General features: G+C 61.0%; 1 protein-coding gene across 1 annotated transcript; it reads right to left on the reverse strand.

Annotated features, from left to right (window-relative positions):
• Window positions 1–927: 927 nt before the first annotated feature.
• KCTD5 (potassium channel tetramerization domain containing 5) lies at window positions 928–24,341 on the reverse strand. Its single transcript, XM_032327585.1, has 6 exons — window positions 24,044–24,341; window positions 14,275–14,383; window positions 12,570–12,661; window positions 10,743–10,838; window positions 8,128–8,253; window positions 928–2,601 (listed from the first exon to the last, which is right to left on the reverse strand). Exons 1-6 carry the CDS (start codon window positions 24,293–24,295, stop codon window positions 2,572–2,574), a joined length of 705 nt encoding a protein of 234 aa, XP_032183476.1. The 5' UTR covers window positions 24,296–24,341; the 3' UTR covers window positions 928–2,571.
• Between the last annotated feature and the right edge of the window lie 106 nt (window positions 24,342–24,447).

Below are 24,447 nucleotides of genomic sequence, written 5' to 3' on the forward strand. Positions count from 1 at the left end.
AAACAACAAAGCTTAGGTGGGAGAAGCCAGGCCAGGGGACCAGAAGGTTCCAGACACGGGCTCAGTAGGGGGCCCAGCAGCTGCACACTCCATGTGCCCGCCCACCTCTTCTGTCCTGCCCGCTGGAGCTACAGGGCTGGCTGCCCAGAGAGCTGTGCCCCTGCCCTCCCCACACCTTCCCCCAGCAGGTGGGCCGGAGGACAAGGTTCAAGAGGCAGGGCTCTCTCCCTACCTGGCGCACCCAAAGTAAGAGCCCTGTGTCGGGACCTGGGCTGGGCAGCTGGCTCCCCTCCAGTCCTCTCCTGGGACACGTTCAGATTTGCTGCTGGCATCAGAGCTGAGAGATGCTGAATCAGCCTGTGCAGAAAGTAAACTCTCTGAAGCAGGATTTGGAGTCCTTCCCTGCGTGTCCCTGGCTGCGTGCTGAGCGCCAACCCCCCACCCCAGGCAAGCAGGCCCTGTGCCCCAGCCTGGGCCCGCAGGACAAACCACCAGGACCCTGGGAGCCCTGGCCAGGCCAGCAGCACACCTGCAAGCAGGATGGACGCTCAGATAAGGCTGGGGGTCTGTGCAACCTCAGGGAGGGCGGAGCTCTCCAGGGAACACCGGGACAGGAATTTCCCCCAAGCATAGAGGGCACGGCTCAGAGCGTCCCAACAACAGCCAGCAGGGGGAGGCCGAGCAGCTGTGAGGCGGGGCGGGGGGGGGGGGGGCGGGGAGGCGCCCCAGGACCCATGCAGGTGGCGCTTCTGAGCGGGGTGAGCAGGGCGGCATCACTTGAAGATGATCTTTGGATCTTTGTCCCCTGGGGATGGGGCAGGAGGCTGGCAGGGGGTAGGCCGCCGAAGGTGGGGGACTGGCCCTCGAGAGCCTTTCAGTGCTTGTGCAGCAGCCCCTTCTCTGTGTGTTTTGAGACACTAAGAGTTGTTGTCATTCATAAATACACAATTTTATTTGCTATTTTCAGGGGAAACTTAGGCATTAAACTGTAAGCTGATAAAATACGGATACCTAAAAAAGTATAAAAGTATAAATATCCCCTTAGAATAAATTTTAGTGAATTAAAGTCTTAATATCTTTAAATTAAAAAACCACAAGCCTATCTATTATGTCAAGGTCATGAATCAAACGACGCTACGTGGCCAGCAGCGCCCACAGATACACCCCAAGGCCAACGAGGGGCTGCCCCTGCCCCAGGCGCACGGAGAGGATGGGTCGCCGGGGCCTCAGGGCGCCCTCTAGAAAGGCTGCGATGAATCTGAAGCCAAACATTTAACAACGTACGAGAGACCTTACAGAGAGGAGGAGGTAAGTCCTGGGCGCCAGAGAACCTGGTTCATCAGGTTGTTGGCAAAGAGGAGGGCACAGGCAAGAAGCCTCCGGAAGCACTGGAGACTGAGCACACCCGAGCCAGCCCCCCCCCACCCCCCCACCCCTGGCTCTGACAGTCCCCCGACAGCTAGGGAAGGCCTGTCTTCAGAGCAAGCGGGCGGCGTTGTTTACAGGGGTTCTGGTCCCTCCGGCGTCGTGTCCCGCGGGCAGAGCCTGTACAGGGCGCATCTCAAACACCCCAAACCCCAGAGAGAACTGCATAGTTAGACGAAGAAAATGAGCGAGCCGGCAAGAGGGAGAGACTGGTGATGCACTGTAAACATTCGGGTTTCAGCGTGACCTGGAGTCTCGGCTCCGGAAGCCAGGCGGACAGGCCCCCCCACCCCGACCTCCATCCCAGGCGAGACAAAGGCACTGACGAGCAGCAGCTCCCCACAGGCCCGCGGCCGGGCCACACCGAACTGCTACCCCCTCTCAATGACGTAACACATCCGTCCGAACGCAGCCGCGTTTGTAGGCGTTTCTAAGGACTAAGCACTCTGGGTAGTCCATCCACACTGGGGAAGAAGGGATGCAAAGTTCTCTTGCCTGGAAAACACAAGTGGAGAAGCCTCGACTGTTCCAGGTGGGGTCAGGCTGGGGGAGCCGGGCTCTGAAGGAGGCCAGGCCTCGGGGGCGAGGCCCGGGAAGTAGTGAACACGCAGAGGCTGCCTCTCTCAGGAGCCACACGCCGCAGCTGCGAGAAATCGCCAACCATTCCTCCAGGGAGGTTGCGTGGACTCCCAGGGCCTGGTGCGTGAGTGGACCAGGGCCTGGTGCGTGAGTGGGTGACCAGCGGGCACTGGAGCCTGGGGCCACGGCACTGCAGCCACGTCCTGCCAACAAGGCCCGGGCTCCGTCAGACTGTTTATGTTAGCACCAAGAGCGCTGTCCTTTAAATGACCTTCGGTGATCACAGGGGTTGGCTGGAAGCATCCTGCCTCAGGCCCGTGCAGCCTGGGGAACACGGCACGGGGACACCCACCTGGCCAGCAGGCCTGCTCCAAGTGGGGACGCCCGGCCTCAGCGGGTCCCGTCTCTCACCGCCCACCTCAGAGGCAAAAAAGGATCCACACCCAGATCTCTATAGAGAAATTGTCAAACACAGGTTTCTTCTCACGGCCAAGCTTCCTCCACATGGCAGATCGTTGCAACTTGGGACAAGATAAAATGCTTCTTCAGTCGACAACACTGTGCTTCTCACATCCTTGAACCCCGTTCTTGCAAAATCTGAAAACGCCAAACACAGACAGTGAGGTCCTGGATGCTGGACGGTGCTGCAGCCAGCCACCAGCTGGGAGCCACAGGGCCCTGAAGCAAAGCACTGCTCTGGGAGCAGGGCCCAAGATCCCAAGTCCACCTGCAGGGAGCTCAGGGGCCAAGAACAGGCTGAGAGACCCTCGGCTGGGGGCCCCTCCAGATCTCCATCCCAACCCATGGCAGACACACACGCCCCAGCCTCCCACCTCTGCAGCCAGCCTGTCCCCCACCAGGCGCCTCTAGACCACCTCGGGGAGGCCTGAGACGTGTTGGGGAGGGGCACCTGGGACTTGTCTCCTTATCAAGTGCCCAGAGGTCCCTGGCAGCACCCGCTGATGGTTGCCGCTGCTCTCCTGCAGGGGCCAGAGCCTGGCTGGCAGACACCAAGTCCTGAGCCTCCAGCCTGGCCAGGTCTGGGCTGCAGACACAGCTGCTACACCGCCAGGGGCCTGGGGGTATGTATCAGCGGGCCCCACCCCAACCTGCTCTCTTTTCTGGCCCCATCACAAACCAAGTCCTCCGGGTGTCCCCTCAGCCCTACCCCAGTCACACAATCCCTAAGCCTGGGCCCCCAGGACCACCCCATCACCGCCACACCCACCAGTTCAGCCCAAACGCTGCCACTGCCTGGCAGGCCTTGCTGCCTCAAGGCCGCCAGCCTCTCCTCACTGCACCCCGCAGAGTCCCCTGCCTCTTGGCCACCATGCCTGTCCCTGTTCCTCTCATTCCTTAGCGACAGAGAGGGCCCCTAGCCCCCCTCAGCCCTGAGCACGGGTGGAACCTGCAGAACCAGCACATCTCTCGCTGTTTCGACGAACACACGCAGTACAGAACCATGAAACGTGCCCAAGTCCCAGCCTGGCCCAGCACAGCCAAGACCAGTGCTGTATGGCGGCCCGTGCCATCAGCCGCGGACAGCTAACCTCCTGGGGGCATCTTCTGCTTGGATTCCAGAGCTGAGCCACATACAGCTCTGGGGACACTGTTTCTGAGCCCCAGACCTGGGCACAACGTGGGGCTGGGCCCTGGGAGGGGCCAGTTTGCTCACGCCAGGTCCAGGCCCACATAGACCCTCTGGCCAAAAAGCAGCTCCTGGCCACCTGCTCCCAGGCTGGGCGGTAGGGGGGATGCCCAGAGCAGCAAGGCCACAGGAGCTGGGCACCGATCACTCACAGTCACGGAGGGCTCATTCGGAACCACTCAAGAAGGCCCAAGCTATTGAGGGCCACTCAGCCTCTGCCCTGGTGCCTTACATACTGCTGTCGACCCCTGGGACTGCACCTGCCACGTCTCAGAGGGCTCCGGAACACCCGGCTGGCATGGCTGTGTGCTCTCCTACCCTCTGCGCCCACCTCCTGGGACCCCACTCTTCTACCTGTAGGATGCACCTCCCGCTGTGATGGGGAAGCAGTGCCCCGGACTGAACGTCCCTCCTTGGCCCGTACCACGACAGGATCTTACGTCTAGTAGGATTTGCCAGCTGGCTGGGAAAGCCCAGGAGGCCCCTGTCAGAGGGATGTGGTCTGGGGAGGGGACCTGGGACTGTCACACACAGGTCCCTGCTACTCCCACAGGGCTGGGCTCAGCCCCACCATCTTCACTGTTTGCTGGGCAAGCTGGGATCTGTGGGCGCCCACGAAACAGAGTTGTCTCTCACTCAATGGGGGCCCAGCAGAGAACACAGAGTGTCTAAGTCCGCAGGAGAGAGGATGAAGCCCTTGCCCCCAGAACGTGGCCCGGAGCAAGGTGGCCACGCCAGAGGGGCTGCCCCACTGGAGTCAATCCCCAAACTATCTCCTGATGAGGACTGAAAACCAGTCCTAGACCTGTGACAGTCACAGCCCTTCTGCCCGGGACAGAATCTTACCTGGGCCACCGCCCACAGGGGCCCACAGCATCCCCCAGGCAGCAACCCCTTGGACAGGCCTGGGGAGGGGAACACTGTCCAGCCAGGTTCCTGTCACAGGCCGGGGGGCGTGCTCAGCAGCCAGCCGGCCAGGTCAGCGTGGCCACTCCAAACAGAGGTGGGCTGCAGATGCGGGCCATGCGTCTGCTTCCAGGGACTGACTGAGTGAGGACAATCAGACACCTCCATGATCTGAGGTTCTGCACACACTCAATTGATAGCATTAACTTAAGTCCACATTGCTCTTGACTTTCTCAACGTGGCTACCAGAGAGTCTGAAGAGACAGGCAGACTCGGGCTGTGTAACTCCTGGACCGTGCTCGTCCAGGCCAGGGCTCGGCAAACTGTCTCAGGGAGCCGGGTGACGAGTGCGTGAGGGCTGGTGGATCAGGAGGCAAGACTGAATACGCTGTATGTGTACGTAGTCACCAAAAAGTGACCGAACACATAATGCTGCTCTCCGTCTGCAGTCCCAGTCCAGACCTCTCACAGCCGGCGGTCCACCTTCCGGGGAATGGCTGGTCACACGCTTCCCCCGAGCGGCTCCTAGGACGCAAGCTGAGGGCCCCGAATTGGCACAGCTTCGCCCACGACTAGGGGGTGGGGGGTCTGGAGGGAGCAGGGGGACCCCGTGGACAGCGCGTGGCTCGCCCAGCTGCAACCTGCCCTCTCTGCAAGCTGAGGGCACAGAGCAGGCAGCCCCGGCTCACGGGGAGCAGTCGGGCTCCGGACCCATGCAGCGGGGAGCAGCCAGGGCGTGAGGAGCGGCCGGGGCAGAGGGGCGTTTGCGAAGACCCCCCCACAGGGCAGACAGACAGAAGGTCATCACAGACCCCCGTCTACCGGCATCCCTCTCCTGAGGCTCGGGGCAGAGCTGCAGCCCTGGCTCTGGGGCTCTGAGCCCATGGCAGAGAAACAGGAGGGCCAGGCCATGTCCTTGCCCATGGACACCCATGGTTACGAGGGCACTGTAGGGCCCGACGCACAGGGTTCTCAGGCCCCCCAGCTGAGGTCCCAATGCCACCCGCACAGAGACCCTAGAGGAAACAGGCCGGCAGCCCCCACCCCAGACAGGCTGGCTCCACTGCACGTCTACAGTCAGTGTCTAGCGCGGAATGTTCTCTGTCCACTACAGGAATCAGAAAGCGCAGCGGAGGAAAGGCTGGGGTCAAGGAGACTAAAGTGAGTGGTCACTAAAGGGTGACAGAGCTCACCATGACATTTACACTTAATCTGAGTCATCCCCATCGTGACCCGCGTCTTCGTCGTCACTCTGGCCCGACACGCAGCATGCGGCAAGGGAGAAGAAGAGAGGGCAGCATGAGCGCGGGCTGGGACGGCGCAGCAGCTGGGGAAGGCCACGCACAGAGGCCAGGACACACCCCCCACCCCCATGCTGGGTAGTGAAGCAGAGACGGGCCAGTCTCGTGTGGGGGTCCTGGGCCCCAAACCCACACACCCAGATGTGCCATGGAGGGAAACCCTGGCCGGAGATGCCCTCACTGCCTCCAGGCCTGGCGCTCCCAAGGCTCCAGACCTTCCTGCCCTCTTTTTAGTGAAGAGCTGAATCTTGCCCAAACTGCGATGAGGCCTTTGCTACTGGCCCTGGAATGGCTGTGACCTCCAGGCCACACAGACGGTCTAAGAACATGATGGGGTGGGCTCCACTGGCCGGGGGCCAGAAGTGGCGCTCAGGCAAGTGGACGCTCAATCACCGATCAGTTCTCTATCGATCTTGTTTGTGTCACTGAACAGTTAAATCCCTGCACGGGGAGGCAGGGACACCCCCAGTGGGCAATGTCGTGTGTGCCCCCACCTGTCCCAACTCGGCAGAGGAGCCCTGCGCTGACACAGGGCTCGTGGCTCTAGGCCTCAGCCCCACGCCCTCCCTCTCTGTCCCAGGGTCCCCTCAGTAAGTCCTGCAAACACCCCCAGCTCAGCTCGGATGGGCAGATGGGTTTGGGAGGCCCCTGATCTGGCGGAGCTGGGCCACCCTCGTGTGCACCACTGCCCTCACTAAGCTGCCCAACTGATCCCGCCCTGCGCCAGGAGGCTGGCCCCTAGCGCCCTCCGAAGGCATGGCACTGTACAACCAGGCTGTGTCTGGTATCCCCAGGTCACTGGGCCTGCCTGGCGCTGCGTTCTGGAGGCGCCAACCACGTTCTGCCTCCTGGGGAGCTCCTGCCACTGTCCCCGTTTAGGAGCCACAGTGACAGCCATGCTTCAGACCCAGGTATTTTTGGAGAAAAAAGCAGGGCATGTTTTCAAAAGCAAAGGATTTGGGGTCACACCTGGAGCTCCCTCAAAGCAGAGACGCAGCCACAGAGCTCCCGGACTGACAAGAGCGCAGGCGGCCGTCCTGCTCAAGCACAGCGACGAAGACTTCAAGTTCAGAAACCAGAGCTTCCGCAGATGAATATCCCACACCAGGATTCTGCAACTGCTCAGAAAGATGTGGCTCCTCACGACACTTGGGGACCCCGGGGCGGGGGTTTCCACCCCAGACTCAACAGGAAGCACGTCCCTGGGCTGAGCACTGCCACCCCCCACCGAGTCCTGTCCTGGGCAGCGGGGGAGTGGCCTGGACACGCTGGGTGCCAGACAGTTGCCCCATCCTGAAGACACGGGACCGCTTCATGCTGCCATGAGCCCCGTGAGGACGGCCACCACGGGAAGGTGAACACGCACGGGAACTGTGCTGTTTGCTCCTAAAGCCACACCTCCAAGGAAGGCCCTGAAAGGGTCACAAGGCAGTTCTTGGTCAACAGCACCAACCAGGGGCCACCTGGGGCGGAGGGAGGGAGTGGAGAGTCAGGAAACATCAGGAGCCCCCAATTTAATGTCATTGGTTATAATCCTCTGGGCTGGCTCCCCTCAGAACTGGCTTCAGGGCTGACAGGCCACCACCAGCCTCCAAGGCCCAGGAGTCCCGCCGGGTAGAGCCAGCCCAGGGCAGAAGCATCGGGAGTTTGTGACCCTAGGGGCATGAAGCTAACCTGAAACCCGGCGTGGCTGCCCTGCGTGAACCCTGGGAGCCCCTGCCCTCCTTGGGAGATGGAGGTGCCTGCGCCCACCAGGGAGCCAGTTCACACAGGGACAACCCGGACGGAGCCACTACTGAGGAGCCTGGAAATCAGAGCCTCTGCATGATCTGCTGCTCCCTGTCCAAATCAAACACGACCCCCAAGACGTGGTCGGATGTGGCTAAGACAGGGACCACTTGGGAGACCCTACTCTCCAGCCCAGATGTCCCAAGCCCCAGGAAATCCATCCACACTGGCATCAAAACACAAACTTCCAGAAGCAACTCTGCCTGTCCAAAGAGGTGTAGGCAGAGGGCATGGGCTGCAGATGCCACAAGGGCTCGCCTCAAGGGGAGCCCCTGCTCCAAGACCCCTCGCTCTGCCACCTATGGCACTCCCACCACCGCGGCCCGCAGGACCCCCGTGTCGTCCCTGTGGGACTCTGTGGATGCATCGGGCAAGACCTCTCAGGAAGGAGAGCACAAGGCAGACAAGGCCCCCCTGCAGAGGGAGCTAGAGGGTCAGCGGCTGGGCCCAGAATGCCAGTGCCTACCGGCGGTCACCCACCTTGGCTTTCTCGCTGGGCTCGCTGGTCGTGCCGTACGGGGAGCTGTGCAGCTCCTTGGAGACCACGCACAGGAACTCGGCCTGGTCTTCGCTCCCGTAGTTGTAGGAAGAGCCGATGCTGACCAGCTGGGAGGAGAGAAGGGCAGCACCATGGGGGCCAGTGCGGCACAAGCCCAGCCCTCCCGCTGGCAGGGACACAGCAGCCCGGGAGCCCATGCTGGGGACACCCAGCACAGCTTGTGGCCAAGAGGTTTCTAATTTCTAATGAAATCCCCACACAGCCGTACACAGCACAGACATGCACACATGCTACCCCATGAGGACACCACGCACGGGACAGGTCATCGCGGCTAGGTCATTCAGCTCTCCCAGACTTTCTGGTGGGGCCCATGGGAGAGGAGGGCCTGGTGCTGGGAGGTGGGGGTGGGCAGGGGCGGCTGGCTCAGAGCAGGTGGTGAAGTTGAGGCCTTTGGCACAGGGACGGTCCCTACGCATAGGCTGAAAACAAGCTCCCAGGGAAAGCCTGAGCTGACCTTCTCCCAGCAGGGCAAGTAACTGGAAAGGGCACACACTCTGGGGTGGGAGGGGAGGGAGGTGCAGGCGCCAGGCTCAAGGAGCCTGAATCTCAGAGATGGACACGGGCAGGACCTCAGGCTGAGCTGGTGTTGGTGGCGTGCGACAGGGACACACACAGGACCGGTCTGCTCCAGCCCGCCCCAGAGCCAGCACAGACTCATGTACTTCTGGAAGCAAAATGAGGCCAGAGGGAGCCTCGCACCACAGAGAGGCTTTCCAGGGCAGGATTGCTGAGCTGACGAGTGACTTGAAGGGCCCTCGCTCTTTGGCTGCACACGCTGGAGAAGGCCAGGGGTGGGGGGAGCACGAGGCGCAGCGCAGGAAGGATGAGGACAGCGTGGGGGCGGAGGGCAAGGCCGAGCAAGCGGAGTGTGCCGGCCACGCAGCCTGTCTGGCCAGAGACGGGAGAGCATGGCGGGCCGGCCGCTGGAGGGTGTGCCCCGGAGAGGTGTCTCCCTGCCTCTCTGGACAGATGTGCCCTGCCCCCTGTAGACCGCGGGGCAGCCGAAGCAACCTCGGAACTTTGTTCTCGCCTGCGCTCACCACGGGCTGACCCCGGGCTTGAAGCCAACACCTGTCAGGGCTCCTACCCCACTGTCCTACAGCAGGCCTGGCTCCTGCTTCTGGGAAGCAGAGCACTCCTCGTCAAATGGGACTGGTTCTGGAGTCTCGCGGGCAGGAACTGGGAGAAGCCCATCCTCCAGTGACAACGACTTAGGGACAAGAGAGGAACCTGGCGTGTGTGAGGGGTCTGGGTCCTGTTCAGGGGACCTAAGGACAAAGCCCTCAGGCTGAGCACAGAGAGGAAGGGAGAGGCCCACGCAGGAGGCAGGAGATTCTCCTCCTCAGCCAGAGAGGAACAGAGGGGCTTTCCTCCCAGCGATGGTGGCCAGGTCAATGCCCTGACCGGTGTGCCTTCTCTGGGCCGCATGGCGAGGGAGGACGCCAGGGGCATGGGAGGGGACCTCTGTCTCTGCATGGTCTCTGGCACGAGTGTAACGAGGTCAGACGCTACCTGGATCCCCAGCACGCAGGCAACACCGTGGAAGGACACGGAGAGCAGTCCTGGTGGACGCAGGGCCCAGCTGCTTACCCTGCTACCCTGCCAGGCCCCCCCGATGCGAGGGAGAACGCAAACCCTGCAGCTATCTTTGTGACATTTTAAGGGGACTCCAAGCATGCTCTACCACATGACCCACTGTTTCAAAGGACCCAAAGAAAAGATGTGGCCTAATCAGAAGGGAGGCTGGGATGAGCCTGTCATTTCCCACCCTCTCTCCTACGGGACTGCTTGCCACAGCTGGAACCTGCACTGGACAGAAGCAGAAAGCTCAGAGGCCTGAGGGGCCTGAAGAGCCAGGCAGCTGAGACTGGGGCTGGGGGGCCAGGCCGGGTCACAGGTCCAAGCCTTAGTTCCAACCTGCCTGAGCGACAGGAATAGTGGGCACTTTGTGGAAAAGGTGCCCGCGAATGAGTAAGCATCCTGGACGTGCTCCTAGGCCACACCTAGTGGGCCGCAGCTGCACAGGCGGGGAGCCCGGGCTCCACGAAGGGAAGGAGCACTCGCACACCCCTGCATCAGGCCGGCTGAGTGGAGGGCACAGCTGCACCAGAGCCGAGGGCAGGAGAGGGACTGGGGGCCACAGAGCAGCCCCGCTGGGAAGGGCATCTGTGCCAACCGCAGCATAAAGGAGCCCAAGCCGCCATCTGCTCAGCCAGCGTGGGAGGGGATGTGAGGGGACGGGAAGGTGGGGTTGGGCCAGGACGCACTCAGGCTGTCAATCCCACACGCACGGAGAGGCCAGATGGGAGCGAAGAGAAGAGTCCCCGCAAAGCACAGGCTCAAGGAAGACGGAGAACTGGGGAAGTGGGGACGGGGACTTCCACGGGGGGCCCCGAGGAACAACTCCACTCGCCCCACCCAAACCCGCGACCAATCCAGTCAGGACAGGGCACAGGCCGCCGTCTGCGAGGTGCCGGAGGACAGTGAGAGGCTGCCACAGGCCCCCGACACCTCACGACTGGGCCCCGGGCGTCACCTGCTCGAACTTCCAGCCGTCGGACATGGTGGACACCATCTGCGTGAGCTCCTCCTCCTGGCACTGCAGCACGCGATACACGTGCTTCACCGGCACCTGCCAGAGCGAAAGCCACGCCTGAGACAGGCTGCACGTGCCCAGCCTGGGAGCCTGGTCCCCGGGCCCATACCAGGGACAGTCCCACGGCGGACCTGGGGCAGGCTCGCGCCCCTCAGGCTCAGGTCGTGGTGCGCAGAGCGAGCCCAAACGCATCCAGCAAAGCAGAACAGGCTGAACAGGTGCTGTTGTCCTCATCTGCCATCAAACATCCTTCTACTTCTAAATCACAAAGTTCAGGGAGTTACGATCCTGAAACCCCAACGCACCCCGAGCTAGACGTGAGCACGCAAGGATGCGGCGATGAACGGGGACAGCTGGGAGGGCCGGCGCGGAGGCCTGCGGAGCCTTAGACCGGGCCCTCCCTCAGGTGAGGCAGCTTCCCCAAAGCTGGTGTGTCCCCCAGTGCGGCGGGCACACTGCCTGGTGCGCACAGCACCCCGGGGACGTGCCCACTGGCAGCCTGCCCTCATGGCGCTGCTCCTGTGGTGGGAGGCGGCAGCTGTAACGGAGGGCATGCACGTGCCGGGACGTCAAGGCAGTGGCTCATGCCACAGTGGTCACAACGAGAGGGCGCTGGCTGTTGCACAGCCCCAGTGCGTTCATTCATGACAAGAATGACCTGGTGCTCCCACTGAAGGCCCTGAGGAGGGGCTCTTCTACCCCCACCATGCAGAGGGGGACTCTGAGGCCAATAGGCCTCAGTGCTGCACGCGTGGGTCAGCCCGTTTATTAAGCAGGGTGACTGGACAGAGGGTAAAGTGGCAGCAAATGGCCACAGATGACCAGGGAGCCGGTGGTCAGTCTCCCGCCTCCTCTGTGGGCCCCTCCCTGCTGTCCTGGTGCCTGAGGGGCACCCAGAGGAGGGAGAGCTGGGGGCACCGTGGCCCGGGACCGGCCACTCTGAGTGGCCAGGCTGTCAGCGAGCCTCTCGCAAAGGCTGACAGCTCTAGTTCAGGGCCCACCAGACACCTGGCGGGACAGCCCACGATGGGACAGGGTGGCCAAAGGGCTTCAGGTGGGTGCAGACTCCAGATACCCAAGGCGGCCCTGAAGGCACGTCCAACGCGTGGCATCCCCCCGGAGGTGCTGCTCAGCGGGAGTCGGATTGGCGCTCTGCCAGTTGCTGCGGCGCTGGCGTGTTAGCAAAGACGAACGCCTCAGCCACGTCGGCACCTCTCTCTGCAGAAGATGACAAACTGGCTCCAGCTCTGCCGACTGGCCAAGTGCACATGGGCTCCCCGAGGGGATCTGCCCCGGAAGGCGGGCACACAGAATGCTGACAGCACCCTCCTCTCCCAGGAAAAGCCAAGACTTCGTGGAACCTACACTGACCTGCAGGACCCCCACCTCCACTGTCTACCCAAGTTCACTGCCAGCCGCAGGCCCTTTGCACTTGCTGCACCCTGCTCCAGTATGCTCCCCGGTATGTCCACACCTGCTCCACACTGGAAGCCTCCCTGGAATTGCCCCCATGGCACTGTCTTGTCCCCCTGGAGTGGGGCTCCCACAGGGCTGGCTGGGCAGGAACATGTGAACATACCCAGCTGGCAGAGCCACGGGAGATGGCTAGTGAGCCGGCTGTCAGGCATTAGGATGATTCCCGAGGAAACCCAGTGCAACAGGGCCAGCACTGGGGCCTCCTGCAGAGGCTGTCCCTGGTCAGCGAAAAGGGAGGGCGGGAGCTCTGCCTCCGTGGCAGGCCTTAGAAGCCACAGCCACGGGTCTTACCTGTGATGTTTTGCTGTCTCGTTCTCTAATTTTGTCCTTTACAAGTTTTATTAGTGAGGTGATATTGTAAAACTCTGCTTCCTCCAGTACTCCTAGAATAGAAAAAAGTAATTTCCAGATCCAAGAATAAACCTGCCCCGTCCCTCTGTGGACCCAGCCTGAGCCTAGCCCAGCCCCCAGCAGCTCCTCAGCTCTTCCCCACGGCCACCGTGCAGACATTGTCGGCTCTCAGTGGGGGCACCCTGGGATCAAAGGCAGAGGGCCCATTTCCTGAACACAGCCCTGGCACGTGCCACTCCAGGTGGCCTACCGGGCACACTGTCGCACACGCATCTACTCTGAGCTCTGCCCTGGGCACCCCCGGATGGAACTCAGAGACTTTCCCTCTCGCCCGCGGGTCATCTACTGCCTTCGCAGGAGGCCCGGACGTGGTAGATGGCTTCACGCAGGTCTGTCACTTGGTGCCTCAGTTTCCCCGTCCAACCGGAAGACAGGCTGGTTGAGAGGGCTGCTCCCGGCTCCAGGACTCATGCCTCTCTTCCCAAGGCTGCTGCTTGTGCTGCACCCTTTGAGGGACTTTCCGGGCCCAGGACCCCTCCTGCACATTCTGGAAGGGCCATGCTGGCCGCCCTACCCAGGCCTTGCTCTGTGGTGTACCCACAGTGGCAGTGCCGGCAGCCTGGGGCTGTGGACTCTGCTCAGGCGCGTTCTACCCAGGTCCCCAGGCAGCAGAGTCAGAGGAGGAGGCTGGCGGTGGGCGGCCGCACCTCCATTGTCCTTCTCAGAGTGGCGTGTGACTGTGTAAGTCAGGGAACACGCGCCTGGCACCAGCCTGCCGCTGTCCTCGACAACTGTGGGTGAGAGCTGGGGCGATCCACACGCTGTGCTCCCAGGGGCAGGCAGGCAGCCACGGCGGCCGCATGGGTCCTTCTGAGCATGCGCTGTTTGAAACTGGCCAGGAGGCCAGGGATGAGGCCGGGGGTGGGGGCCTGTCTGCAGCAAGAGCCTGCCTCTGAGCAAGCCGCCCCAGGAACCGGCTGTGAAGTCCCGGCTTGAACCATACGGCTGTGCCAACAAGACAAAAGAAGGTGCCACACAACGTGAGTGCACGTGAGGGCCAAAAGGTGCAGGCTCCGGGCTGGAGGCCAGGAAGGAAACTGACCCGGAGGCAGCAAGAGTGCAAGGAGTGAGCCCAGTGCAGTCCCGCAGTGGCTACAGGACCGCAGTCCAGCAGAAGACAGAGCCCACACGGAGTGGAAGAGCCTGGACCGCTCAGGGCCGCGGATGCGTGAGGCTCCCCACTCGCCGTGCCCAGTGCCGGAGTGCGGCGGCACAGACGGCGCTCAGAGGTGAGGCTGCAGATGGCCCTGGGAGGAGCGTGCCCGGGGCTTACACAGCCGCATCCCATGCTGTGCGAGCCAAAGTTGCTGTGAGAGGGAGCGCTAGCCCCAGCGGCATCGCTCGCCAGGCCTCTGATGCGGCCCAGAGCCCATGGGCAGTCTTCACCTCCCGGAGACCAGTGACCACTGCCCCGTGGGGCACGGGAGAGAGGCAGCCGAGAGCCAGGGAGGGGACGTGGGCACCTGGGATCTCTGCAGGGGAAGGTGTGTCGGGCCTGCTCCTCGCAACCCTGTCGCTCGGGCTCCGAGGGGTCTGTGTCAAGTGACCAGTCAGCTTGTCCACTGGGCGCCTGGCCCCAACTCACCTTCCTCTGCGAGGTCTTTGTTGACGACCAGTTTCCCGTGTCTCAGGTAGTTCAGCACGGGCCCAAAGTAGGTGGGGTCTCTGTCGATTAAATAGGCCCCCGTTTCATCCTACGAGGAAGAGAGCATCCTGAGTCCTGGAGGGCAAGGCAAGGGTCCCCCAAGTGACACCAGGCCAGGCCGCACAGAGATGGCTGTAGAGGCACGCAGGTCCTGTGTCCCTTACCCCACAGGCAGACGGCCACGGCACTTCGGGAGGCAGCTGTGCACACCTCTGGCAGTTGGCAGCCTCGCACCCTCGTCTGTCACCACCTCATGTCTCGGCCAAGTTCACCTCCCTTTATGTACTGGGCAGCATGGTGACAGTGGCTCAAAGCACGGTTTGGCCTCCGTGCAGCTCAACGCTGCCCAGCACGAAGGACCTAACACACAGTCTCCCCCTGGGCACCTGTGGCAGGGACTTCTCATCGGGGGAGGGGATCAGAGAGGCACACAGAACCGTGCGGAGAGGCCTGTCTTCCATGGCAAGGTGGCCCCAAAGCCTCCCAGAGATTGCTGACCAAATGGGCAGGGCCTGGCCCAGGCTGCCTTCCTGTGGGGCAGTCCTGCAAGGACAGACCACACAGCAGCTGCATGTCCGCCAGTGCCCTCGGTGGGTCCTGCACCTCCCGTGAGCCCACCTCCCCTCCCCGTGGCCCCAGGGAGGCCTCCGAGACAATAGGGTGACTCCATGAGTCAATGGAGTGGTCGGTGTGGTGGGCTCTGGGGGACCCTCAGCAGGAGCATGACCAGCTGAGACAGTGTGACACGCAGAAGACAGTGTGTCAGCACCTCTGCAGGGCGAGCATAGTGGTGGGAACACCTGGAGCTCTTGGGTGTCTGTGCCTACGGACACCGGCCACAGACACAGGGCAGCGGGAAGTGTCCTAACCGTAAAGCAATAGGCCACATGAGGGACCTACTTCTCACCCACATGTGCCAGAGCCTAGAGGTGCCAGAGGCTTCCTGACACCCCCCCACCCCCGCTGCAGACCTGCTCTTCTTATATCAAGTCAGTTAGGGCTCTGGATGTGGGCGTGCTGTGACCTGGACCCTTGATGCTCAGGGGGCAGGACCCGGGCACTCAGCCCAACTTCCTGGCAAGAGAGGCCATGGCCTGCTCCCCTGTGGGCTTCTGTTCCCCAAGGCGCTGTCCCAACCACACACAGACTTCCTGAGTTCATCCTCGTGCTCGACCCCCTCCACCCTGCCATGGACCCCTGCCTCCCATCTCTCTGGACCCCTACCATTCTCTGAGCAAGACCAAGGAACCCGCGGACCAGCTTCTGGAGGAAGGATGCTCTACCAGTCTCCCTACTGGCCAAAAGTGGCCATGAAGTCGGGGGCTTGTCCCCAACCCCGGCTCAGGTGTGAAAAGAGCCCAGTGCAAGACATCTGTGTCACCAAGCTCAGGATGACCCAAAGGCTCACCACTACCTTGACAGCTGGCAAAAGGACAAGATCAGACAGGAACAGGGCTCGTGTCTGCCCTCAGGGCACCCAGGGAACCTCCTCGTCACACTGGGCCCAGGTCCCAGCGGACCCAGACTAGGGGCCCAAGAGGACCATCACAGTAGGCCTGAGCTCCGGCAGGTCGAGGCAGCATGCACTCAGCCCTGCGACTGTCTTCATGTTGGCACCACTGTGCCAGCCCTGGAGGGAAGGCGGCTCCACTAACCAGTAGACCACCAACGCTGCCAGCTGCGGAGGGACACGCGGAGCCCGCATCCCGAGGCTGCCCAGGGGGCCCACAGTCACGGACCCAGAACGGCGGGTTCGCTGAATGGCCTTGTGTGGCAGGCTGTGCCCTGAGTCATCTGACACCGGGGACGTGCCACCCCCTACCGGTGACAAGCCGGCCTGCCCAGCCCTGCACCGAGGAGCAGCACTTACAGAAACTCAACAGTGGTTTCTTCCATGGAGGCCCGCCGAGGCTCTCGAACCGGTTCCTTCCTGGGACTTTGTTTGGCTCTGATGGAGTTCGAGGTTAGGCGGGGCCAGGCGGCAGCGTCAGGACGCCCTATTCTCTGTACTCAGACCTGTGCTTGTCGCGGGGGTGGGGGGGGTGGGTTCAGCCTCCACAGCAAATGCGGGGGCCCCAACGCCAAGACCCCAAAACCCCAAGACCCCACTGGGCTTTATCTCAGGCTGCTGCTCAGAGGCTCACAGACTCTCGCCGAGATGCGCAGAGAGTCTGGAAAAAGCTGACACAGCCCCTCACTGGCTGAGCTGGGCGTGCAGCCCTGGGGCCTCCCGCCCACAGCAGAAATAAGGAGAAACACACAACCCAGAAAGAAGAAACAAACAAAAAAAACCCAATTCAGAATATAAATCTCGGGCTCACTTCTGCAAAAGCCCAGAGAACAGCATTTCGGTGCCACCTACACTGGCGATGGGTGTGTGAGTGGGGGGCAGCAAGGGCCGCACACAGTCAGCTCCACCGTGTCCGCACGTGCTGCGGGGACCCCCGTCTGCTCACACTGGCAATGGACAGCAGGGAACGGGAGCAGGACACAAACTCTGGCTGGTGGGAAGACTTGCGAGTCCCTCGTTTCCTCTTGCCATCCTGTTCTTGGTTTATGCAAGTGTGTGCTACATGTGTTGAGTGGCCAGCTTTGTGTGTTTTTTGTAAAAGAGGCTGAATTAAGCCTCCTTTCTTGACAAATCATTTCCCTCTGTTGACCTTCCCCACTTCTCACTGAATTAGCGTCTGACCTACTTGTGAAGTGCCAGCTTTAAAAATATACATGCACCTTAAAAACTTGAAACAGGGGAAGGTGGCCCTGGCTTAGAGATATGTAATGAGGACCAACTCCCCACAGACTGTCAGTCCGCAAGCTGCTGGGAGCAGGGCAGCCCGAGGATGTCCGGGTCGCCTGGATCCCTCTCCTAGGGGGACCTACTCCAAGGCCAAGCTGCTGGTCCGCACGGCAAGTCTGAAGCCTGGACCCCTAAGCTTGGGCTGCTGGGCCACTGGCACCAGGCAGGGAGGTGGCCAGGCCAGAGATCACGCCCTGGCCATGGGCCCCGCGTGCAGAGTCATTTCTCCGAGAGGAGCCAGTGAGCAAAGGTAGGGCCAAGCCCACATCACATGCTCTCGTAGGAGACACCTAACTGTGGCCCCAACAAGGACCGAGGCAGAGAGGACATTCCTCACTTGAAACTCCTATCCCCTCCCCACCCTGGCCCGTTCTTTCCTTTCCGGGCCTACCCAGCATCCTCAGCCCACACCCCTGGTTAGGAAACAACGTTCTGCAAAGGGCAGAAACACACCCGCGCCCCTCGGGAGGCAGCCCCCAAGACCCAGGGTCTCCCCACTCACTCTGCACCCAGAAGTAAAACTTCTGGCCATGAGGGGCAGGGGCAGGATCGCACACACTGCCCAGCAAAGCACCATGGGTAAGGTGGGGGCTGCTTTCTCAGGGCCAGCCGGTCCTGGAAATGGTGATTAGGAGTGAGGGTCAGGGATGCCGAACTCTCCCCAAGATTCTAAATGGACAAGAGCTCTGGGAGCGCGCTCTCTGTGGAGCGTCTGCACTTGGCCCCATTCCACCACCTCCAGGGCCTCCACAAACATGCCAGGAAGCAGGACTCTGCCACCACCTTGTTGCGGGAGGAAAAGCACAGCCACTGGAGCCTGGAAATGAGGAGGGCTGAGTGTCCTGAGCTAAATGGGAGAAAAATTCTGTCACATCTCCCTGTGAAAATCTAAATGTAAATGCACAGAATTCTCTGTGCACCGACATCTGCGATCAACCTAATTAGAAATACTCAGCTTTTACCCTAAAATGATTCGTTTCGAGGGACTGTTCCAAATTTGCACAAGAAACCTTCAACTTCCACCCTCTCCTCTGTTTCATTTTCTACAGTCCGTCAAACCCTCCATCCAGGAGAGGCCTGGGATGCCACCAATTATAAAGGAGAGGCAGAGACCTGGAGACCAGAGAGAGCCGTGGCCTGGGATCCACCAGGGAGGGCCCCTGCGCTGCCGGGAGTGTCAGCGGGCTCTGACTGCGCGTTCCCTGCACGAGCCCCCGAGACGCCCGTGTGTGCTGAGATCAGGTGCACTCCCAGTCCCTTGCCCACCAGGGGCTGAGGCGGAGGTGCGCACGTCCGGGTTCCGGGTCATTCCCAACCTCAGTGCCGGCCCTGGCAACAAACCTCCTCAGACCTCCAACAGCACCCAGCTCCCAGGGCCCTGACCCCCAGAGTGTCCCAATTTAGGATGGCATACACGACTCAGATGAGGCTCGGCCAGACGCAAACAGCGGGGCCTGTATGAAAGGACCCCCGCAAGGCCCAGGCTCCTCCTGCAGCAAGCATGTCTCAGACTCAGCTACGGCAGGTCCCCTGGGACCCCAGGAACCCGTGGGGGTGGTTCAGAGTGACCCACTCAGTGTGGCAGGACTGGGGGCGCTGACAGCAGATGCCAGGTCACCTGTGCATACACAGGGGCTGGGTCACCCTGGGGCCAAGGGACAGTCCTGGGCAAGGTGCTCAGTGGACTGGCCAGCCCGAGAGCCAGCCATCAGAGTCACAGCTGCTGTGAACGTTCATGTCACAAAGCCAGGGACAGAGTGTCTGCCAGGCCTTTGCAGGTGCTCCCCTCCCTAGAAGGTCTAGCCTCAGAACATCTGCACCTAAGTCCTCTACACATGTCACATTACTGACTCTGGGGTGAGTGTGTGCGTTTAACATAAATCTGCTGGCACGAGAAAGCCAGCTAGTGACAGAAACAGTGTGTGGGGGGGTGGCACCACAATCACCTAGGGCAGAAGCACCACACAGTGACTGACCCAAGGTCCCCGGCTGCAACGCCCCCCGGCCACCTCAGAGGGGAGGCCTCCTCAAGCCCAGAGCCCCCAGGTCCCCAGGCGCCATGCTGCCCCCACCTCACGCCTAGCGCACTGCTCCTGGGAGGCCCTCGAGCCAGCCCCGCCAGCTGTCCCTGCAGCCACCGCCCTGCTGGCTCCAAGGCGGCCTCTGCTCTCTTCCCACACCCAGTCCCATGGGCAGATCTGGTGCGGAGTTCACCCTTCCTTCTTGCTGGGGCCGAAGGGCAGGCCTGTGGCTCCTCTGCTACCTCGCCGCACCTCCCCCCTCCTTGCCCACTGCACAGTGCTGGGGCTCGGCCAGTGCCCCTGCGGCCTGCCTCTCCCTGACGTGTTTCCAGAAACCCACCTCAGTCTCTCTGCTGGAGCTGACCCAGCTCACCACCTCCACAACTGGGGCCACCCAAGCCTGACTGGCAAAACCAGGCCAAGATCCCAGAAGCCCAACAGCTGAGGAAACTAGAACCCACTGGAATGCGGATGATGGGAAGAGACACTCGTGCACACCCACACGCGGACGCCTCCAGCGCATTCTGAACACGCGGGCAGATGGACTGGAACCCTGGAGTATGCTCACCAGGCTCAAAGACCTCGATTCTTGCAAGAAAACTCGCTGGCTGCCCAGGAAGCTGTGTCCCTCCCTGACGCCCAGGCTCCAGAGCTGGGAAGCCGCCCTCAGGCCTGTCCTCAGCTCGGCCAGGAGCTCTGGGTGGAAGAGACCAACACGGAGGGCCGGAGGACAGGAGGACTGGGCTCGCACACAGCGTTCGAGGCTGGCAGCGCAGACCAGACTGTGCGGAAATTCAGAGGCTGCATGCACGACACAAGCTGCAGCGAGGACAAATTCCGAAGCAGAGAGGAAAGCGCCCTCTCTAAGAACAAAATAGGGAGCAGTGTGAGGCACCTGCTGCTACAAGGACCCCGCGGAGCCCTAAGCGGGCTGGTGTGGCCCGCACCGTCTTCCTCAACCCTCACAGCTCCTCCATACCAGCGTTGCACAGCGAGTTAAGTTCTGGTAAAGGTCCAAGTCAGGCCCAAGTCCCCAGTCTCGCTCTGCCACCAGAGAAGACGCCCCGTCTCCCAGTATCCACAGCACACCGGCGCCAGCCCGGACGTTTCTGGAGCTCTGCAGCCCGGGTGGAGCCCCCCAGCCACGCACAAACCTCCCTCAGTGCAGAGCCGGCTCCTTTACGGGACTTTAGGGACTGCTGACCTGCAGCGGCCCTGGAAGGGAGCTGGGAGCACCCAGCCGCGGGTGAGAGCAGCCACGGACACCCTGTCAATGAGCCGGAATGAAACTCGATTAGCAGCATCAGCCAGGTGGGCCACGGGGTCCTGTGGTTGAGGATGAGGCTCTGAGCACAGCTCCAAACCAAGCCTAGTCGCCATGCAGGGCAGAAAGAGGAAGTGCAGTGATGACCCTTTCCGCCTGGGCTGCCCTCAGACAGCTGAGGGCAGGGACAGCTGCAGGCCCGTGTCTGATAACCTAGAGCGAGCTCTTCTCCCTTAATGCAAGTCCTTTCCCAGGATGGTCTGGCCTAGACTGGACTCACAGGCTGCTTCGGGTCTGGGGCTGTCCACTCAGGTGCCCCGTGGAGACGTACGGTGGGCTCTGCCAGCGAGCACCTGCTGCACAGCGGGGAGGCGGGGGCCCCTCCCTCGGCCTGGGTCCTAGGCCAACCACGGCACGTGGCCAGGGCTAAGAACATGCTCAGAGCCACATCCTTGACCACAGTGGGAAATGAAATGCACCAGAGTCTCCGGTCACCCACTCCGGGCCTCAGACAGGACAACACGGCTCTCACGGGTGCCCGGAATGCCCTTCGGAATTTGAGAAGTTAGCCTTTCGTCTCTGACTTAGTTCCCTGGAGCATAATCTGCTCTTTCCACTCTAAGGAATCCCCACTTCTCTTGCCAAGCAACTTAAAAGTCTGTACTTCCACCCACATCCCTCATCGCTTGGCCATGCCTGTAAACTCCCTTCCACTCTCTCTCCAATCCCAGCACTCTTGCCAACACCAAGCGCACCCAGAGTGAGCCCAGGCAAAGAGCTGCAAGTGACAGGTTACCAGAGGCCCTGTGATGGCCCCACCCCTCAAAGACCCATCTGCGCCACAGCATCTGCAAGGACAAAAGCTCAGGTTTTCTCTAGGCCTGGCTCAGGCAGCACGGAACCCACCTCAAATCCTACTTAATCTGAGTGGTTTCCAACCACCAAGCAGCAGTATTTCCTGTTTCCCTTTCAACTCCTAGAGCATCTCCACACCGAAACAGGGGCTGATTCAGCTTGGAACAAATGCTACCCTGTTTTCAGCTGTGCCCGATGGGCCAGGTACCATGGAATCCAAAGAGACTTAACCCAAATGAATCACACATCAAGCATTCACCAAGCACTTCCAGGAAGGAGTGTCACACCCCGCCCGCCCCTTACGAGAACCTGGGAGAAAGATGACCCAGACAGCAGGGGGGCAGAGGCTGAAATGAACACCCCAGACGCAGCCCCACTGAGGAAGTGAGAATTCATACTTGACCGGTCTACAGAGAGTTGCACAGCAGCCATGGGGCTAGAGTCAGCACTGAGACAGGAGGGTAAGCGTTTGGAGCCCAGAGCTGGTCTCAGGCTTAGTCCCAAGAGAGGGAACACGGCCTTAGGGGGAGGGGGACCACCCTGCTCCCCACCTCCTCCCTAACAACCTGTTCATGGCCTTCAGAAAACATTCCATCACTCCACCTCTCCCACAGGCTCCCGCAGTATTTAAGAGCAGGCTCCAGGCACTTTCCCAATGAATTTCAACCCATCAGGCTCCCAAAAGGTTCCTGGTCTCCCCTTCAATGGAAAACACCCCCCCCCGCCCCAATTTCCCCACTCAACCCCTATCCAAGCACCAGCTTGCTGGAGCCCAGGAGCTCAATAAACACTCGCCCGGTGCCCAGCAGAAACCTTCCACCAGGTCTGTGCTGACATCCAGCCCTAGGGACATCTGTCAGGTATGCTTTCATCCATTTTAACTATGAAGTGAGGGCTTCGAGGTTTCTACAAGTGAATCAACATCCTGTTTCTCTTCCATCATGTCATAATCACTGGTTGTCCCACTCCTCCAAACACCCCTTCCCCTCCGCCCTCAGCCTCCACTTCCTCTCACACGGGGTCTAATTATCTAGGAGTGAATCCCTGGGACATTCCTTCATCAGAGAGGCAGAGGGGGGGAAACGGCACTGAGGAGACCCAGTATCTTACACGTTGCAGCTCATCTGAAGTAAAGAACTCACTCTCCGGCCCTGACCGATGTGAATCAGCATTACTCTTTCTGGCAAACTCCCATTACGCTCGACAAAAACTCACGCTTATTCACTAACAACTATCCTATGAGACAGAAACTGTATCTATCTGCTGCATTTCCATCGTGTTCTAAATTTCACTCTTAAAACCTGCAGATCAAATGCGGGGAAGCGCCCGACAGTGACAAGAAGCAACCGCACCAGATGCGTTCCAGTGGGTTAATTACCTCCCCCAAGAGGCTGTTATTACAGTAAGCATGTTTTTTTTTTTAAGTCGTTTTGAGACAGTAAAACGAAGGCACGAACGGACTTAACTGCAAGGGCTATCATTCGTTGGCTCTGAATCAACTGTTTTAGTGAACAGAGAGACTGTGCCTCAAAAAAGAAAAAAAAAATGCAATGGACAAGAAAAATTTTTAAAAATCGGATTCAATGTACAAAACAGGAACTCTCGAGTAGAATTCCCAGTGAATGACCACTGTGGCCTCGGGTTTTAATACCAAGCAAGCAACCAACCAACAGTAAAACGTACACCCTCACCATGAAAGGAAAATCACAGCAAACAAAAGCCTATTTCTGTCCTGGAGAGGTCTGCCATTTTCTGGGAGGTCAGTTCTCCACCAGCGGAGAGAGCTGGGTCAACCCGGTGGAAGCAGCTGGGGGCAGCGGCGCGGGCAGGGGGACGAGCGCTGGCATCTCAAACCCTGATTTCTGCCAAGGACAAGTGGTCTTGTGGTGGCTCAGGAGCTCGCCTTTCCTTATCGTAAGGTCACGCCACCAGGAGGATGGGTTCCGTCAGCCTTCCCAAACTTGAAGAGGGAGCTGCATCTCTCTGGGAAGACTTGTGCCTGGCAAGCGTTGAGCCGGCGAGGCACAAAGCCAAGTGTAATTATGTATGCTCCACTGAGAAGACCCAGGAAAGTTAGAAGGTTGTGAACCGCCTGGGATAAATATAGGTGACAACTACTCTTACGACTGAGCCTTTCCCAAGTCTCAGCCGGTACAGATCCTGAGCCGCTCTTCTCAGCCATTATTCTCACAAAGGGAATAATCCAGTTTCCATTACCATCGGCACCACCGGAGGAGCCCTTAATGCAAGACAAGCTCCCCTTTCGGAAGGCCGGTGGGGACGCAGCCCGGAAAAACATCCCTACCAGGTCCCTCCTTGCCACCCCTCGGCCCGCGCAACCTTCGCTTTGAGAAATTACTCCACGGACGGCCCCTTCTGCGAGTGCTGAGTGGGCGCGTGTTGTGGCTGTAAACGACGGAGCGCCAACTCTCTAAATGCAAGTCACTGGGAAAGGCAGGTCACCCGTGTCAACACCCCCCCCCCCCCCCGCCAACGTGAAGGCAAACGTCTGGAATGCGAGAAGATGAGGAGGAGGCCAGGAATCTCCGATTCCAGGGCCACGAAGTACACGGGGACACAGACGAGGCGCTCCCACGGGGGAAAAGAAAGTGGATCCCCAGCAAGGTCCGGGGCGTGGGAAAGCTCCGCCGGGGGGCGGAGGGGGCGAGAGCGAGCCGAGGCGGGCCGGCCGCGCGTCCTCCAGGGCGGTGGGCGCCCGGGCAACCAGCCGCGGCCTCCCCGGCCCGGGACGGGAAGTCGGGCGGCCCTCACCTTGTCCGAGTCCAGGTCGGGGTCGGCCTGGCACAGACGGTACAGGAAGGATTTCGGGTCCCGGCACAGCGTCTGCCGGGTGGTGAGGAAGTAGGTGCCGCCGACGTTGAGCCGGACCCACTTGGACACCCCGCCGGGGCGCTGGGCCAGGGCGCCGAGCCCCGCGCTGCAGCGGCGGCACAGGCCGGCCCCCAGCCCCGCCCCGAGGCCGCCCGGGGCCGGCGGCAGCACCTCGCAGTGATTCTCCGCCATGATCCCAGCAAGCCCCGCCACAGATCCTCCCCACCGGAAGCGTCCGGCCTTTAATACCGTCCTCCTCGCTCTGTCCCGCCCACGGGTCCGCCCTCATAAAGCGCCCGCCCTGGTGTCACGCGGCAGGCGGAAGTTCCGGTCCGGAAAAGCGG

Source organism: Mustela erminea, chromosome 20, assembly GCF_009829155.1.
Source record: "Mustela erminea isolate mMusErm1 chromosome 20, mMusErm1.Pri, whole genome shotgun sequence".
In the NCBI taxonomy this organism is placed as follows: Eukaryota; Metazoa; Chordata; class Mammalia; order Carnivora; family Mustelidae; genus Mustela; species Mustela erminea.

Excerpts from the sequence above, each read along its gene's own strand:
- KCTD5 (XM_032327585.1), bottom strand. The coding sequence starts at position 24,295 with ATGGCGGAGAATCACTGCGAGGTGCTGCCGCCGGCCCCGGGCGGCCTC. Across the intron at positions 8,254-10,742 it reads ACGGCTGGAAGTTCGAGCAG|CTGGTCAGCATCGGCTCTTC; the intron begins GTGACGCCCGGG and ends CTCTCCTCCCAG. Across the intron at positions 2,602-8,127 it reads AGCCCAGCGAGAAAGCCAAG|ATTTTGCAAGAACGGGGTTC; the intron begins GTGGGTGACCGC and ends TGGCGTTTTCAG.